The 14,201-nt window shown below is 37.5% G+C and overlaps 1 protein-coding gene across 4 annotated transcripts in view; it reads left to right on the top strand.

Annotated features, from left to right (window-relative positions):
• The window catches only part of LOC121314947 (protein patched homolog 1-like), a 56,125-nt gene that overhangs the window by 20,620 nt on the left and 21,304 nt on the right, over positions 1 to 14,201 (top strand). For 3 of the 4 annotated variants that reach the window (XR_005950181.1, XM_041248763.1, XM_041248746.1), the window contains exons 5-12: positions 72 to 163; positions 1,656 to 1,872; positions 2,109 to 2,230; positions 3,326 to 3,473; positions 5,558 to 5,689; positions 6,006 to 6,161; positions 6,677 to 6,775; positions 9,219 to 9,344. Coding sequence is in view for 3 of the 4 variants with exons in the window: in XM_041248763.1 (XP_041104697.1) it covers positions 72 to 163; positions 1,656 to 1,872; positions 2,109 to 2,230; positions 3,326 to 3,473; positions 5,558 to 5,689; positions 6,006 to 6,161; positions 6,677 to 6,775; positions 9,219 to 9,344 (1,092 nt within the window). In the remaining variant the exon portion in view is untranslated. The remainder of the gene's footprint in view (positions 1 to 71; positions 164 to 1,655; positions 1,873 to 2,108; positions 2,231 to 3,325; positions 3,474 to 5,557; positions 5,690 to 6,005; positions 6,162 to 6,676; positions 6,776 to 9,218; positions 9,345 to 14,201) is intronic. The other variant, XM_041248755.1, reaches the window with a different exon arrangement.

The raw sequence follows: 14,201 nt of genomic DNA, 5'->3' as shown, positions 1-14,201 counted from the left end.
TATGCATTTGAGGCAGGTGAAAATGCAGACCTCAGCTTGAACTAATTTACTTGTTCTCCACTTCCCCTTAGATTATTGAAAACCTGTATCCTTGTTTAATAATCACACCATTGGACTGCTTCTGGGAAGGTGCTAAATTACAGTCCGGAATTGCCTATTTACCGTGAGTAAAATTCAGTTGTGTGTTTTTTTGTTTCTTGTTTTTTATTTTGTTTTTCTTTCCTGCAGACCTAAAAAAGGAGTGTAAAATAATCTTTGGGTTTGTTTTCAGCAAAACCCTTTTCCTTCCTTTTTTTCATTTTTCTTTTTACAAATTGATCTGAAACCATGTCACTTAACTATGTCCAATTGAATAGTTTGCAGCCTTCTGTAACTGGTACCTACCTTTTTGCTGGTGATCAGAGTAAAAAATGAAGCAAAAATTCTATATATAAAGCAAATAAAAAAAGTATTTTGCCAGTAGCTCACAAACTTAAAATATTTTGAATAGTATTTCAATTGAGCAACAAAAAACTCCCAAAACATTTCATAATTTAGTGATCTGATGAAGGACTGCCTACTTTCTAATAGTCTGTCCCAGTAAATCTGTCTTTTCTCGGTCTGATTTATTTTTCCATTGTGCATGCAAACTCCCGCCATCCCCCCAAATGAGTCCATTGTTGCCCTTGCTGGCATATGCAAACATTTGAGATAATTATGCACAAGTCAGGATTTGAGCTATTTTGTTTTTCCTCACAAGAGTTTGTATGCCTCTGACAGTAATTTGCAGTGGCCATCTTCGACCGTACAGGGAGCAGTTTTAGATGATAAGGATAGATTTTAGGTTTTCTGGTTGGAAGACTTGGAATAATGACTCAAGCCTGGTTAAGCAGATACAATGTGGTTTGAACCACAAAGTAAGCCAGCCAAAAGCCTCTCTGGTCTGACGGCATCGAGGAAAGAGAAAGGGGGGGGGCGGGGGGGAGCTTGTTGGTTGATTGCCAGCCTGTCAGAGAGTAAGCTGGGGTAAGGTATCATTAGTGGTAATAAAGGTCAGCTATTTTGATTGATTTCATTTGCAAAACAGTTATTAACCTGATACTATGTTAAACTTTTTTTTATGTTACAGAGAGACATGCTGTTTGACAGATCGCTTTATCAGTTAAATCTGTGTACTTATCTGCGCAGTATATTTGTACAGTGTGTATGTGTGTGGGTGTGTATGTGTATGTGTGTGTGTGTGTGTGTGTGTGTGTGTGTGTGTGTGTATATATATATATATATATATATATATATATATATATATATATATATATATATATATATATATATATATATATATTATACTGTATGTCTATCAATATAAAGTTAATTGCTGCCATTCTATTTGTATAATATCTAAAGTGATATAGAAATTGTTAAATACGTAGAAATTTTGCTCATTACTCAAAAACGGCATTGGCTAACTTAAGCCAGCAAGCATTGTCTATATTTACTGACACACCCAGCAACAGAACTAATCTGGAATACGAGTTTTTATCAGGGACTGTGTGGGATTACGTACATGACTGTCTGTCTGGAGATGCATCACATGTACATTTCTACACACTACATATATTCTACAAACTAAGGTTAGTGTGAGCTTGGTATTAAAAGTGTTTTTTTAATCATTTCAGTCCTGATTCCTTTGACAGAGGTAAACCACATTTGCAGTGGACAAACTTTGACCCTTTGGAATTCCTAGGGGAGCTGAAGAACCTCCATCATGGAGTGGAGAGCTGGGAGATGATGCTGAACAAAGCGGAGGTTGGACATGGCTACATGGACCGTCCCTGCCTTAACCCTTCAGACCCTGACTGTCCAGTCACAGCCCCAAACAAGAACGCCACTGGAGTGAGTGCTGCATCCATTGCATACGAAAGCACTGGTCTGCTTAGTTTCTTATTCATTTTACTTTATAATCGCATGTATCTGCTGTATAAATGGGACCTATTCTTTAAAAAAAAAAAAAAAAAACGGTCAGCAGCGTTACATTATTTATTATTATTATTGCCTGCATGGACTGCCGGGCAGTGAAGTTGATTTGATGCTGCCTGTTTTCTAAATGGCTTCCGTACTGTGTCTTGCAGCCTCTTGAAGTTTCCCAGATTCTGAGCGGTGGTTGTCATGGCCTGTCCAAGAAGTACATGCATTGGCAGGAGGAGCTGGTTGTTGGGGGAACAACAAAGAATGGCAGTGGAAGACTTCTAAGGTAACCATCAAAGTCATCTGTTCAGATGGGTATTCTACTAATAAACCCTTGGGTGAAATTTTCAATAATGATTGTTTATGTTGGTTCAAACAGGTAATATTCATGAATTGTGCATCAGTAATCATTGTAATATTCCTATTGAAGTTGCTTTGTAGTAATGTGTTAATGGACAGTAGACCAGCCAATGTTCAGGTGCAGAGAATGGCTAACCAGGTGAAGGAGAAACACCTAAAACACTAGGCTAATTAACCCTTTCAGGACCAAGTATTGTTCAGTGGGATGCTCCCCCAGGACCAGACGTACTTTGACTCTCTTCCTATAAAAATTCACTAAAAATCTGTTTTTTTTAAGAACACTTTAGGGGACATTATAAAGTTCTTCAGAAACCGTACAACTCATGTTTTGTTTTAATGTATTTATTATTATGTATTCTGCTTAGAGAGAGGTGTATAAAAATACATTATTCTATATCCAGAGTGGGCTACATAGTGGGCGTCATGACTGTATCACTCACATAGGTACAAAGAAACACCAGCAATAAGCAAAGTCTGACACTCCCCATTACTGTATGTTTGTGCAAATGGGTTCTGAGGTTTAACTCACTTTAAATAATGAATGAATTACTGGACTACACAGCATTTTGTACTTTTGATAGTTGCAGAGTACTAAAAATGTAAATAAAAAACATTGTTAAATCTTTCTTGAGGTGTTATTTTGATAGTTATTATAAGGTTTTGAGGTTGAATATTTGTCTAGGGGTGATAGCACTTATGAAATCCTAAAACGGTCTTCAATACCAGTATTTAAATCCAGAATAAATAGAATTTCAAATAATAAAAAAAAAAAAAAAAAAAAATCAGTGTTGAAGTATTTTTATTGTGTTGTTTGTTTTGTTTTTTGATTTTTAAGTGCTGGGTTTACAATTACCAAAATTATAGGTCGGCACAAGCTACCGTTTTCTCCTTTCATAAGCTGACATCTCTACTACCAAATAATATTAATTTTCTTCAATATTTTTAAGAGTATGACTTGTTTTGAGACAATGAATTTCATCCTACCTGTTTTGCCTCTCCCTTCTCCTTGTCTCTTTTTCAGTGCCCAGGCTTTACAGACCATGTTTCAGTTAATGACCCCCAAGCAGATGTATGAACATTTGAAGGGTCATAATGATGTTTTGCATATCAACTGGAATGAGGACAAAGCTTCTGCAATTCTGGAGGCTTGGCAAAGGAGATATGTTGAGGTAAAGCTCAATAGCGTTACTTCAGAGACTTTGATAAAGTTGGATTAGTCATTTCTATATATTGAGCTTGTATATGAGGTCACAGCACCAGGTAAAATATCAAAATTCACGAGCCATTTGTCTACCATTTCTATGCAACATTTCAGTTGACTATACTCGATTATAAAATGTCTCTGTGTTTAGGATGCCTGGAGGCCCAAGATGTAGGTTACAGGGCTCAAGGGATGGTATAGGAAGAGAGCTTAAAGAAACCCTTTCAACCAAAACATTCTTACACCCTAGAATGCACACAGAGGCCACGTTTTGTCCTGTCAGCTCATTCAGAAGTCATGACAATCCCCTAATGTCATTCCTATATTTTATTCCTTACGTTTTTTTTTGTTTTTTTTTAAATTAAGTGTTGGCAATAAAATGCAATGCAGTGTGTAGAAAGCAATATATTTTGTGCATGTGTAATAGAAAGGATGCGTCTGTCAAATGGTCAATTTAGCCTCCAGATGTGGCTTCCTGCAGCGAAGCCTGCTTTTGTGTCGTCTTCCTCGTACGAATTTCAGGGGGTATAAAAAACTGCTTTTTCTGCGAAGGCCCTGCTGCTTAAAAGCAGAGGGGACTTGGAACTGTTTGTGTTTTTGGAATCCTATGTGTAGCAATTTAGCTTTTCGATGTAGACATTGAGGGGTCAGCTCAATTGACGGTGGTGTAGTTTTCTATGGTTCCTTTTTCCAGGCCTGACCGAAAGTAAGTGCAGGGACGAATAAGGCTGAGGCAAAGTGAAGCCACAGTCGGTCAGTGATGGTCAGTAGTTGGTTAACTCACTGAGAAAAGGTGCCTGGAAAACATTAGCTAGGCGTTGAATCTGTCTCACAGCTGCAGTCCCATTGGTCGGTGTGTGTGACATCATTTGGACTTTGTTTTCAAGGCAATGACCTCTGTAGAGCTCCCTCTGACCTCATGCGCCTGGCTAGCCAGTCAGCAGAACTCTGAAGAATGTGTTTGTCTGTAGTGAGAATTCCTGGCCTTATTGTAGAAAGAGATAGATAACTGTGGCAAATAGGAAATCCAAGGAGGCTGGAAGTTTGTCAAAAAAATGAGGTCTTGGTAAACATTGATTAAAACCTTCCAGTCTGCCAAGCCAGTCTCTTCTTAATAATAATAATAATAATAATAATAATAATAATAATATTATTATTATTATTATTATTATTATTATTATTATTATTATTATTATTATTATTATTATTTCTTTTTAAAAGTGCCGCACCCCCCCCCCCCCCCCCCCCCCCCCACACACACACCCTAATTAGATAAACCATTTTGTGTCGACACACGTAACAAAAGAAAACAATACTGAACACACAAACACACACACACATACACAGTTGTAACAGTTAATACTTTTCTAGATCAAAGGTCGTTCACATGAGTTTGAAAATTGACCACGACATGTCAAAAGACAGTGTGTGTCACACAAAACTTTTGGAGGTAACCTCCATTAATTTTCCGAAAAACTACGGTACATTTATGTCTAAATAAAGAGAATTTTTTGCTGTGATGTCACTACAGTAAGTGCTACAACGATGTAACAATGTTAGATAATAAGGAAAGAATATATTTATATTATATGACTATATATATATATATATATATATATATATATATATATATATATATAAAACAACGCACAGAAATGCATGTGGTCAGCTGGCTTGAATTATCTTCCTTCAAACTTGATTATTTCGACCTACAGCCACAAACACGCGTGCATTAGTTTGTAGTGCTTTAGGGGCAAAAACGGTGTAATTAACCCTTTCCAGGAATCGGGTAACCCCATATATATATATATATATATATATATATATATATATATATATATATATATATATATATATATATATATATATATATATATATATATATAAAAATGAAAGGACCTTCCATAGGATCTGGAGACATGTTTGTTATATCAGGGTGTTCATTATAATGGGGTTTGGCAATTTGCTGCATCAGAATAATGATGAAACACCCAATTTGAATTGAACTTCAGTGTATTATACTTTTATGAAGGTGATTTTTATTACCTGCAGGCTGTTCAACACAGTGTTGCACTGAACTCCACTCAGAAGGTGCTTACATTCACGACTACTACTTTGGACGACATCCTCAAGTCATTCTCGGATGTCAGTGTTATCCGAGTGGCCAGTGGTTACCTGTTAATGGTGAGAAATCTTACCTTTCCATTTTTTGTTCGGTTTAAAAAAAAAAAAAAAAAAATTTTTTTTTTTTTTCTTCCATAGCATGTGCACCCTTAACATGGAAGTAAAATTCACGGCATGCACCGTGTATTAGATGCAAAGTTCAGCAATATGTATCTGCCTTGTTGGAATTGTTTATCTGGCAGTATGGGCAGTTGACATGAAATACCTGGAAAAATGTGTTTTTGAATGAGTTTCGTTTGCAGAAAACATTAGAGCGGTGTGTGTTCTAATGTTTTTGCCTTTTTGTTCAGTTGTTTTCTCTTTGTTCTGCTTGCAGCTTGCCTATGCCTGTTTAACCATGCTACGATGGGACTGCGCCAAGTCCCAAGGTGCCGTGGGGCTGGCAGGAGTCTTGTTGGTTGCATTGTCAGTGGCTGCAGGATTGGGCCTGTGTTCTTTGATTGGAATTTCATTTAATGCTGCAACAACTCAGGTAGTAAAGAGTCACTAATCCATTGTTGAGAGGATGGAATGTTTAATTTAACCTCAATTTAACCTCTTCTGCTGTTTATATATTTTATTTTATTGTATATTTTATGGAGTTAATGGAATCTCCCCATCTTTTCAGACACTGTACTGCGCAGGCTACTGTTATACTATCCAGTTTGACAGGCAAAGGGTGATCCTCAGATTTGAACATTATATTTTAAATGTGTAAATGATAACAGCAGTGTGTTATTCTGTTGATTGAACAATACTACACTTGAATGAAAAGCTGATTCTTTTTTGCTTATTATTTCTTATATAATCATATCATGGGAATGTACCCGTTTCGAAATCAATGTTACTACTCCTTAGAACTGAAGAACTTTGCATTCTTCTGCCGAGAGTTTAAAAAAAAAAAAAAAAAACTTCAGTAGTGAGACACAGATTAAACACCCAAGGGACAGTTTTGAAGTGTGTCCTTTCTAAACATTCTTTGTGTTTTTTATTTGCTTCTTTCTGTAGGTTTTGCCATTTCTTGCTCTTGGAGTTGGAGTGGATGATGTCTTCCTTTTGGCACATGCATTTAGTGAGACGGGACAGAATAAAAGAATTCCTTTCGAGGTAAAGGCAGAGTAATTGTAGGTTATTTAAGACACTGGGCCCAATTTTCCAATGTAGGAAAATTGCCCTTGTAATATTGTACATTTACTGTTCTGGGGGCAATTTGCCTATAGGGGAAATTATAGTCCACTATTTTAAATCAGTTAAACAACTGCCTGCAAGACTTCAGCATGTTCACAAGGTTTTACTGGAGACATAGGCTGAGACACACAGTTCACAGTGTTAAAAAGTATGTTCGGTATATTTTTTGCAGTCGTACCCTTTTGAATCAGGCTGCTTTCATTTGCTAGCACCTTTTTGTTTCATTTGCACTGATCAGTGGAGACTTGCACAAAGCCTCAAAATAAATAGATGGATTTTCATATTTTAATTTAATTTAAGAGTGACATATTTGGAGAAGTGAATAGTGCTGGAGAGCACAAAGGAGCAAGTCTTCCTCCAGATGAGAGAGACATTGGCATCTTCTGCTGAGGCTATGCATGATTGGGATCCAGTATCTCCCTTTATCTGGAGGTGAGCTCAAGCCTGGACTGAATTGGCAGCATTGGGATTTTAACTCCTGACCTCCACTCATAGAGGGTCAGTGCACCAACACACTGCTGCATTCAGAACACACTCCAGCCTCTCTGGTTTGGAAGCTGATGCAGAAAAGGAACACTTTCTTGGATGTTAACAGTACCTCTTCCCTCAGTGGACTAGCTATGTTCTTACTCATGCAACATACTTTACAGGCTTTGTTACTTCTGCTATTAAAACCATTTCCTTTTGTTTCTGTAACTATTTACTTCCTCCGTTATCTGTTTTGTTTTGTTTTCATTTTTATTTTAATGCTACACAAACGTGAGAGACAATGGCCTTGGCTACAGCCAGACATATCTCTGTCCAACAAGTATTGCATGAGAACCTAATGTGTGTGAAACTACAGCATTCAGCTGTGTAATGATAATGAGAGGATTAAAAAAAGGTTCTGGTGCTAATAAAGAGCAAGGAAGTGGACCTCTTTCTCAGAGAGCTGATAATGATCAGCATTACAGTTCTTAATAGTTGGATCAATACAGTTTAACATTACCTAGTGCAGTGCTGATTTAGACTTTATTTGCTCTCTCTACTCTTTCTTCATTTCACATAGCTTTTGACTGACTCCCAGCACTAAGTGTGAGGTTTCAGATCAGAATAGCAAAATGTCTGTCAGCTTAAGAGGGGGGGGGATTCAAGCAACATGTATTCGCTTGTTTTGTTTTCACAAGACTGGGCCTACCACAGCGACTTTTGTTAGCAAGAGCCAAGCAGTTTAATTGCCTTATCCTACTGTAGCCTTTATGTGGTTGAAATCCAAAGTAAACAGTACCTTTTGGTAGGAAAACATGATCCCTCCTGTTTGTGAACAAAAGTCGAAACTTGTTGTGTGGTCCTTTTGTTTTATTGCAGTTTTATTAACAAGAAGAAAATGGGGGGGGGGGGGGGGGGGGGGGGTCTTGTCATACAGTCTTCCTGACCTCCAGGATAAATTACAGAGAAAGTATGTATGTATGTATGTATGTATGTGTATATATATATATATATATATATATATATATATATAGATAGATAGATAGATAGATAGATAGATAGATAGATAGATAGATAGATAGATAATATAATTAGTGGGCTTCAGGTTTTCAGTGAACGTACTCATGATTGTTTTTTTAATAAAACTGTCATGTTGACAATGATTATGAGTTGCATTGTCTTTTTAATAAGTCGGGTGTAATTAAATTGATGGTTACTGCCCAAGGATTTGGTGCGCTGTTTAAATAATTACGTTTTTTCCACACAAACAAAGGGCAGGGGAAGGGGCAGGATCAAGAAAGCTTAATGACTAAACACAAATTCTGGCTGTGGATTTCGTGCTCCATACTCATTTAATCCAGGGAGAGTCTCTTATTTCGTCTTCTACCTGCGTAAGCTTAAGGGAGTTTGCCTTCTTAACCAATTCCTTGGAATGGTAACCCAAGATGAAGGCAATCTGTTGCCCTCCACCCCCACACATAAATAGTTAAATTGGTTTTACAAGCTTATTTATTTATTTTTTTCTAACCCTTCAAGACTTTTGAGGCCTCCCGTTTCAACGTTTTATTTACTAAATGTCTTCCTTTTTAAAAGCATTCGGTGTGTTCCAGTTATTGCGACTTAATATGTGGAGCTGAAGTACAGTAGGCTTGACTGAGCCTGTTTAACTGTTTCAACACTGCAGACTAGAAAGATGAACTCCACTCAAAATGTCTTCAAACTGTCGCAGTCTAGGAAGGTATTTTCCATACTACAGTAAGATACACTAGTCTTGGGGTACAGTCTTTATGCGTCAGTGTAAGACAGTGTAAGAAACGATGCCCCTCTATTGGTATTGTAGGTGTCTAGTACTTGGATTGTAAATGCTAATATAAATCTGTTTTTATCCCTTTAGGACCGAACAGGAGAATGTTTGAAGAGAACTGGAGCTAGTGTGGCTCTTACCTCTATTAGCAATGTGACTGCTTTTTTCATGGCTGCCCTCATCCCTATTCCTGCTCTTCGTGCATTTTCCCTCCAGGTAAGTGGCAGAAATGCTTTGGTCGGTTTTTGTTTAGTTTTGTTCCCCTCTGTTATCGATTCTGACATGCACTTTTTTTCTGATTGATGAGCAAATGCAGTTAAGCTTATGTTACTGTGGGAAAGAAACGGCCTGATTGCTTTAAAAACGTATTACCAGTGGGCCTGATTTCAGTTGCAGATTGCTATGCTAGCTCAGGTAATTCTACCCCTGCGATTACAAGGGGTTATCTCGGCATGTTTTGCATCTGCTGTTAATTTGGTATGTTACCGCACATGCTTACTTGAAAGGAGATACACATTCTCCTTTCAGAATTTTTCTGCTGCCTGTAATTGAACAGGCAAGTATGAGTACCAGTGTTGTAAAAGTCAGCTGTCAAAATACTACATGAATGCTTAAAACCGTGAAGTAAATGATTTTAAAGTTGGAGGAGAGAATGTTGCTAAAGGCAACGTATCCTTCATTAGCTCATCGTGGAAATCCTGATAAGATACCTTGTTCATACATAAAAGAATGATTTGAATCACTATTTAGGTTTGTGTGAGAGCTTATGAAAGCTTGTAGGATCAGCGCTAGAATGTAATCACCCCCTTAAAAAAAAAAAAAAAAAAAAAAAGATAATAATAAATATTATAATGTCCTGCACAGCTTAAGGAAAATAATGCTTAATTGAAGCTACTGTACTAAAAAACTGGCTGTGCACATTCAGTTTTTGTTTGTCAGACTTTATCAAGTTAGCATTTGGTTCTCGAGTTTCAAACAGGGTTATATAAATGTTACTGGCAAGGCTCCTGCACTCTTATCTTCACAGTGTGTCAGACCAAACAAGAACTATTAAGGTCAGGAGCCGGTTCATCTCCCAGCCTCCCTAAAGTGTGCTGCGAGTCTAGCAAACCTGCCTTTCCTTATCAAGCTTATTTTATTGGAACTTGCTACCCATCTCAATGAGATAACCTCTAGCTTGGTACTGTGTTTAATACCAAAGCATATGCTCTTAATAGCGTATATCCACTTGTTTCTTTCTCATTGTTAATTTAGCAGGATCCCACCATTGTTACCCACAAACCCGCAATGTTCTGTCGTCCCTCTGCGGAAACGCTGAAAGATGGCTTCTGGAATATCACAGTGAAGCTTAACATTAAAGTGTATGTCCTGTGAAGAGGTTCTTGGTAGAGTAGTTGGTTAAGTTGTTAGTCACATGTCTTTCCTTTCAAAATCTGCTGTTAACAATGCATGCATTGACAACACTTCTGGGAAAGATTTGTTTACTACAGTCTAGTTTGGGAAAGCTATGAATCTTCTGTAAGGGACATTGCCAACAACACAAGCCTATAAAATGAAAGCGATACTTGATGCCTGTAAAGATTTAAATCTGAGAAGCCTGCAGAATGGATATTTCTTCTTTAAGTATGACAGGCTCTTAGTGGTGACTGTTTGCATTGGAGGAGATCAAGGGAGGATCTTTCTCGTTTTCATTTCACTCGCTGGAGACTCAAGTGCCTCGGTCTAACATGAAAACAATTTATGGGGTTAGCTGACCTGGGAACTTTTGCAGATAAACCGTACTACTTCAGCAGAGTCGATTTGCTTTTGGTAACCTGTGCCTTCGCTCCTTTTTCATGCTGCTTGACCCCCGACCCCCTCAGAGGAAATGAAGGCTGTCCTATTCACATCTTCCAAATCCAAGAGTTAAGGCAAGGGGTTTGGGGGGGGGCGGGATTAGCAGTGATCCCGTGCTGGAGCAGTTGGACTGTCTTTGGAGTGAATCATCTGCAGTTCCATACGGTCAATGTGCCACTAAAAAAAAAAAAAAGAAAAACTAACATAACCCGGTTGTACCAGATATTGGCTTCTCTGCATAGTTTATGTGGTTCCCTACTCAGTCTAGCTGGCTATTTCACAGAACCTATTTCATTAATAAATTCCAGTTTTAGTTGCTAACTAATAATTCCAACATACTGTGGCCGATTGACAAAGGTCTAAGTTGTAAGTTATTTACAGTTAATTTATATATATATAAAATAAAAAAAAAAAATTGGCAAAGAACTTTTTTATAAAGAAAATACAATGCAGTTAAAGAAAAACAGTGTAGAACAGTGTCTTGAGTATCAAATAGTAGCCTGTATTACTGGAAGATCAAATCACGCTTGCTTCCTAATTCGGCATATTCAGTTTAAATGTGGAAAAAGATGTGGCAGTCCAGGTCCTTTTTTTTTTTTTCTTTATAGTTTTCTTTTTTTCTTTTCTTTAGAAACAGCCTTCTGTTATTTTGCAATTTTTATCAAGGTTGCGAGCCTCTAACTGATGCAGATCGAAGAGGGAGTTGGCTCTGACCTCTGTTTTTTTTCTTCCCCTCCCCGGGACAGTGGGAGATAGCTATCAGAGCGTCCATGGCTATGGAGGCCCGGTATCTGTAAAGTAATCCAGCTGCTGAAGGAGAATAAATGGTTTCCTGATTAGGCTTTACAAACGCGAAGCAGGCTCTCAGTCTTGCGTGTCGAAGGCTTCTCCTATGCTGAACGGCTGCTGTTCTGACGCAGATGCCTCACAGTTTTCCACTCCCAAATTGTTCATCAAATAAAGAAATCAGTCCTGATCAGCTAACTGTGCCTAAGTTAACAAACAGTGCTAAATGTGTTTTTATCCTTGTTCAGTTTTCCATGTTTGCATTTTTTTGAATGATTCATTTTTTGTTGTTTGTTTCAATTACACTCTAACCCTAAAAATCAGTGAGAAAACATTGTAGAGATTTGCGGATATCAGTAGCAGTGGCTACATTTAATCTCAGAAGACACTGGGGCTTATTTTTAGTGATTTACAGTGGCAGATCTTAAGATCCAAAGTGTATAAACTATTTGTGAACCTCATTCCAAAGAACTGATTTAGGGGTACCGTAAAAAAAAAAAAAAAAAAAAAAAAGTATAATTGTACCGTTTCTCAGTAAAGCAGTAGCATATAAGAGACTTAAACAGTGATTACACCTCTTGTTTCTAAGTAGCTTAAATGAAGTGAAACTCATTTAAACCTAATTACTGATTAATTTCAAGAAACCGTATGTAACAATTAAGTACTATGAAGAGCATTTATCCCATCCTTCTGACTTTTTTGTGCCAGGAGCACTACATAAAAACCAAAGGGATCTTTTTCAAATTCCTTAAATTAGGTAGGTGTACATTGTACATATTAATCAGAAACATTAAAAACATGAAAGGACCTGAAGCGTCATGAACACACCTGGCTACGTGAGAAAGATTAGCTTATTATAGGAACGAGTGGGTAAGTAGCTTGCATAGAAATATTCAGTTCAGCTAGCTTTTGCTGCACCTTAATTTAGGTTGTTCGATAATACAGATCAATAGTTGCTCTGGATAATAGTGTTCTCTCATTAGATTTTTTTTTGTCTTTTTTTTTTTTTAATCCTCTTTTCAGCAGAACAAACGAGTTTCAACAGAAATCTTCCCAGAGTATTGTATGAAAATCCTTTGCGTAGCTGCATTCTATTGAGCGTTGCCCCCTTTCCCCTCTATCCAGTCCCTATCCTTTCTGGAGGCCTGTCTTGATTGCTTGAAGAGTTGTAGAATGAGAGGCTGTGAAGAGGAGGAAAGAAAGCAGCAGCTACGGTAGCTGTGAGAGTTAAAAATATAGCAACCACAAAATAAGAGACAACAAAATGAAGTATCTGGCAGAGAGCTGCTGCAGGCTGACAGGAGAAAGGTGGAAACGCTGCTGACAGGCCTCATCATACGTTCATCACCTTTAGGCTATGCAGTACACCCTCACTGCCTGGGTGGTCTGGCAGAACGGGAGGATACAGCTTTTACCTTGGGCAGGGCCCCAACCTACCAGTTCTGCTGGCTTCTCCCACAGCGCCTCCAGTACAGGCTTTCTTTCTTTCATTCGTTCTTTTTTTCTTTTTACAACAACAAATACTGAAAGGAGTAAGATTACCGATTTCTTTACAATAATTGATTAATAGAGGGAAATAGAATTACACAAACTGACCCTATAAATCTTTCACTAGAGCGGCAAAGACATCAAGAGTACAAGAAAAGGCTTTTTCTTCTTTGTTTTTTTACTTTCAGCTGCTTTCATTCCTGAGTTTCCGTTAGAGATTAAGCATATTGATTTCAGAGATTTATTGATAGAGCTCTTATTAACTGTGTATTGATTGTGTAAAATATACTTTTTAGCAATAAATAAAATAGAAATGCACAATACTAGCATTTTTGTTTTACCTTTTAATTAAATGTGAATCCGTGACCAAACAAACATCTGAACTAGCATCTCAATTTAAAGCTACAGTTGAACAACATTTTTTGTTGGAGAGATGTGTCTGGAATACAGTAGTTTAGGTTCAGTGTACACTAGATAAGATACAAGGCAGTTTTTCACAAGCCCTCTTCAATCATTCTTATCCTAAAAACTACAGCTTTTAGTTTTAAAGACTATAATTCTGTCATTCAAATGTGACTTTCCATGCTCAAACCTGTTAGGGCTCCAGTCATGTAGTAACAGACCAGCTAAAGACCCGTTTGGTTTGGTATCATTCCTCGTTAAATGTACCCCTCTTGCAACAAATGAATAACATTGATCTCCTGAAGAGGTTTTTTTTTGTTTGTTTTTTGCCTGGTTTGCCATACCCATTCTGACCTCCCACAGTGGAATTATTTTATTCTTTAGCCTGCAATATCTTTATAAAAGAAACCACATGCAAAGCATTGCTATCTTTTAAAAACAAGAAAAGGCCCATATTCTGGAAAGCCAATCTCTCTCTCTCTCTCTCTCTCAAACTAATGTTCAGATGCCAACACTAATTAACACTTAACATGCCACGAAAACAACCCTCGATTGCCTGGG

This window comes from Polyodon spathula, chromosome 1 (assembly GCF_017654505.1).
Source record: "Polyodon spathula isolate WHYD16114869_AA chromosome 1, ASM1765450v1, whole genome shotgun sequence".
Taxonomy (NCBI): Eukaryota; Metazoa; Chordata; class Actinopteri; order Acipenseriformes; family Polyodontidae; genus Polyodon; species Polyodon spathula.
This window is presented reverse-complemented; position numbering and strand designations above follow the sequence as displayed.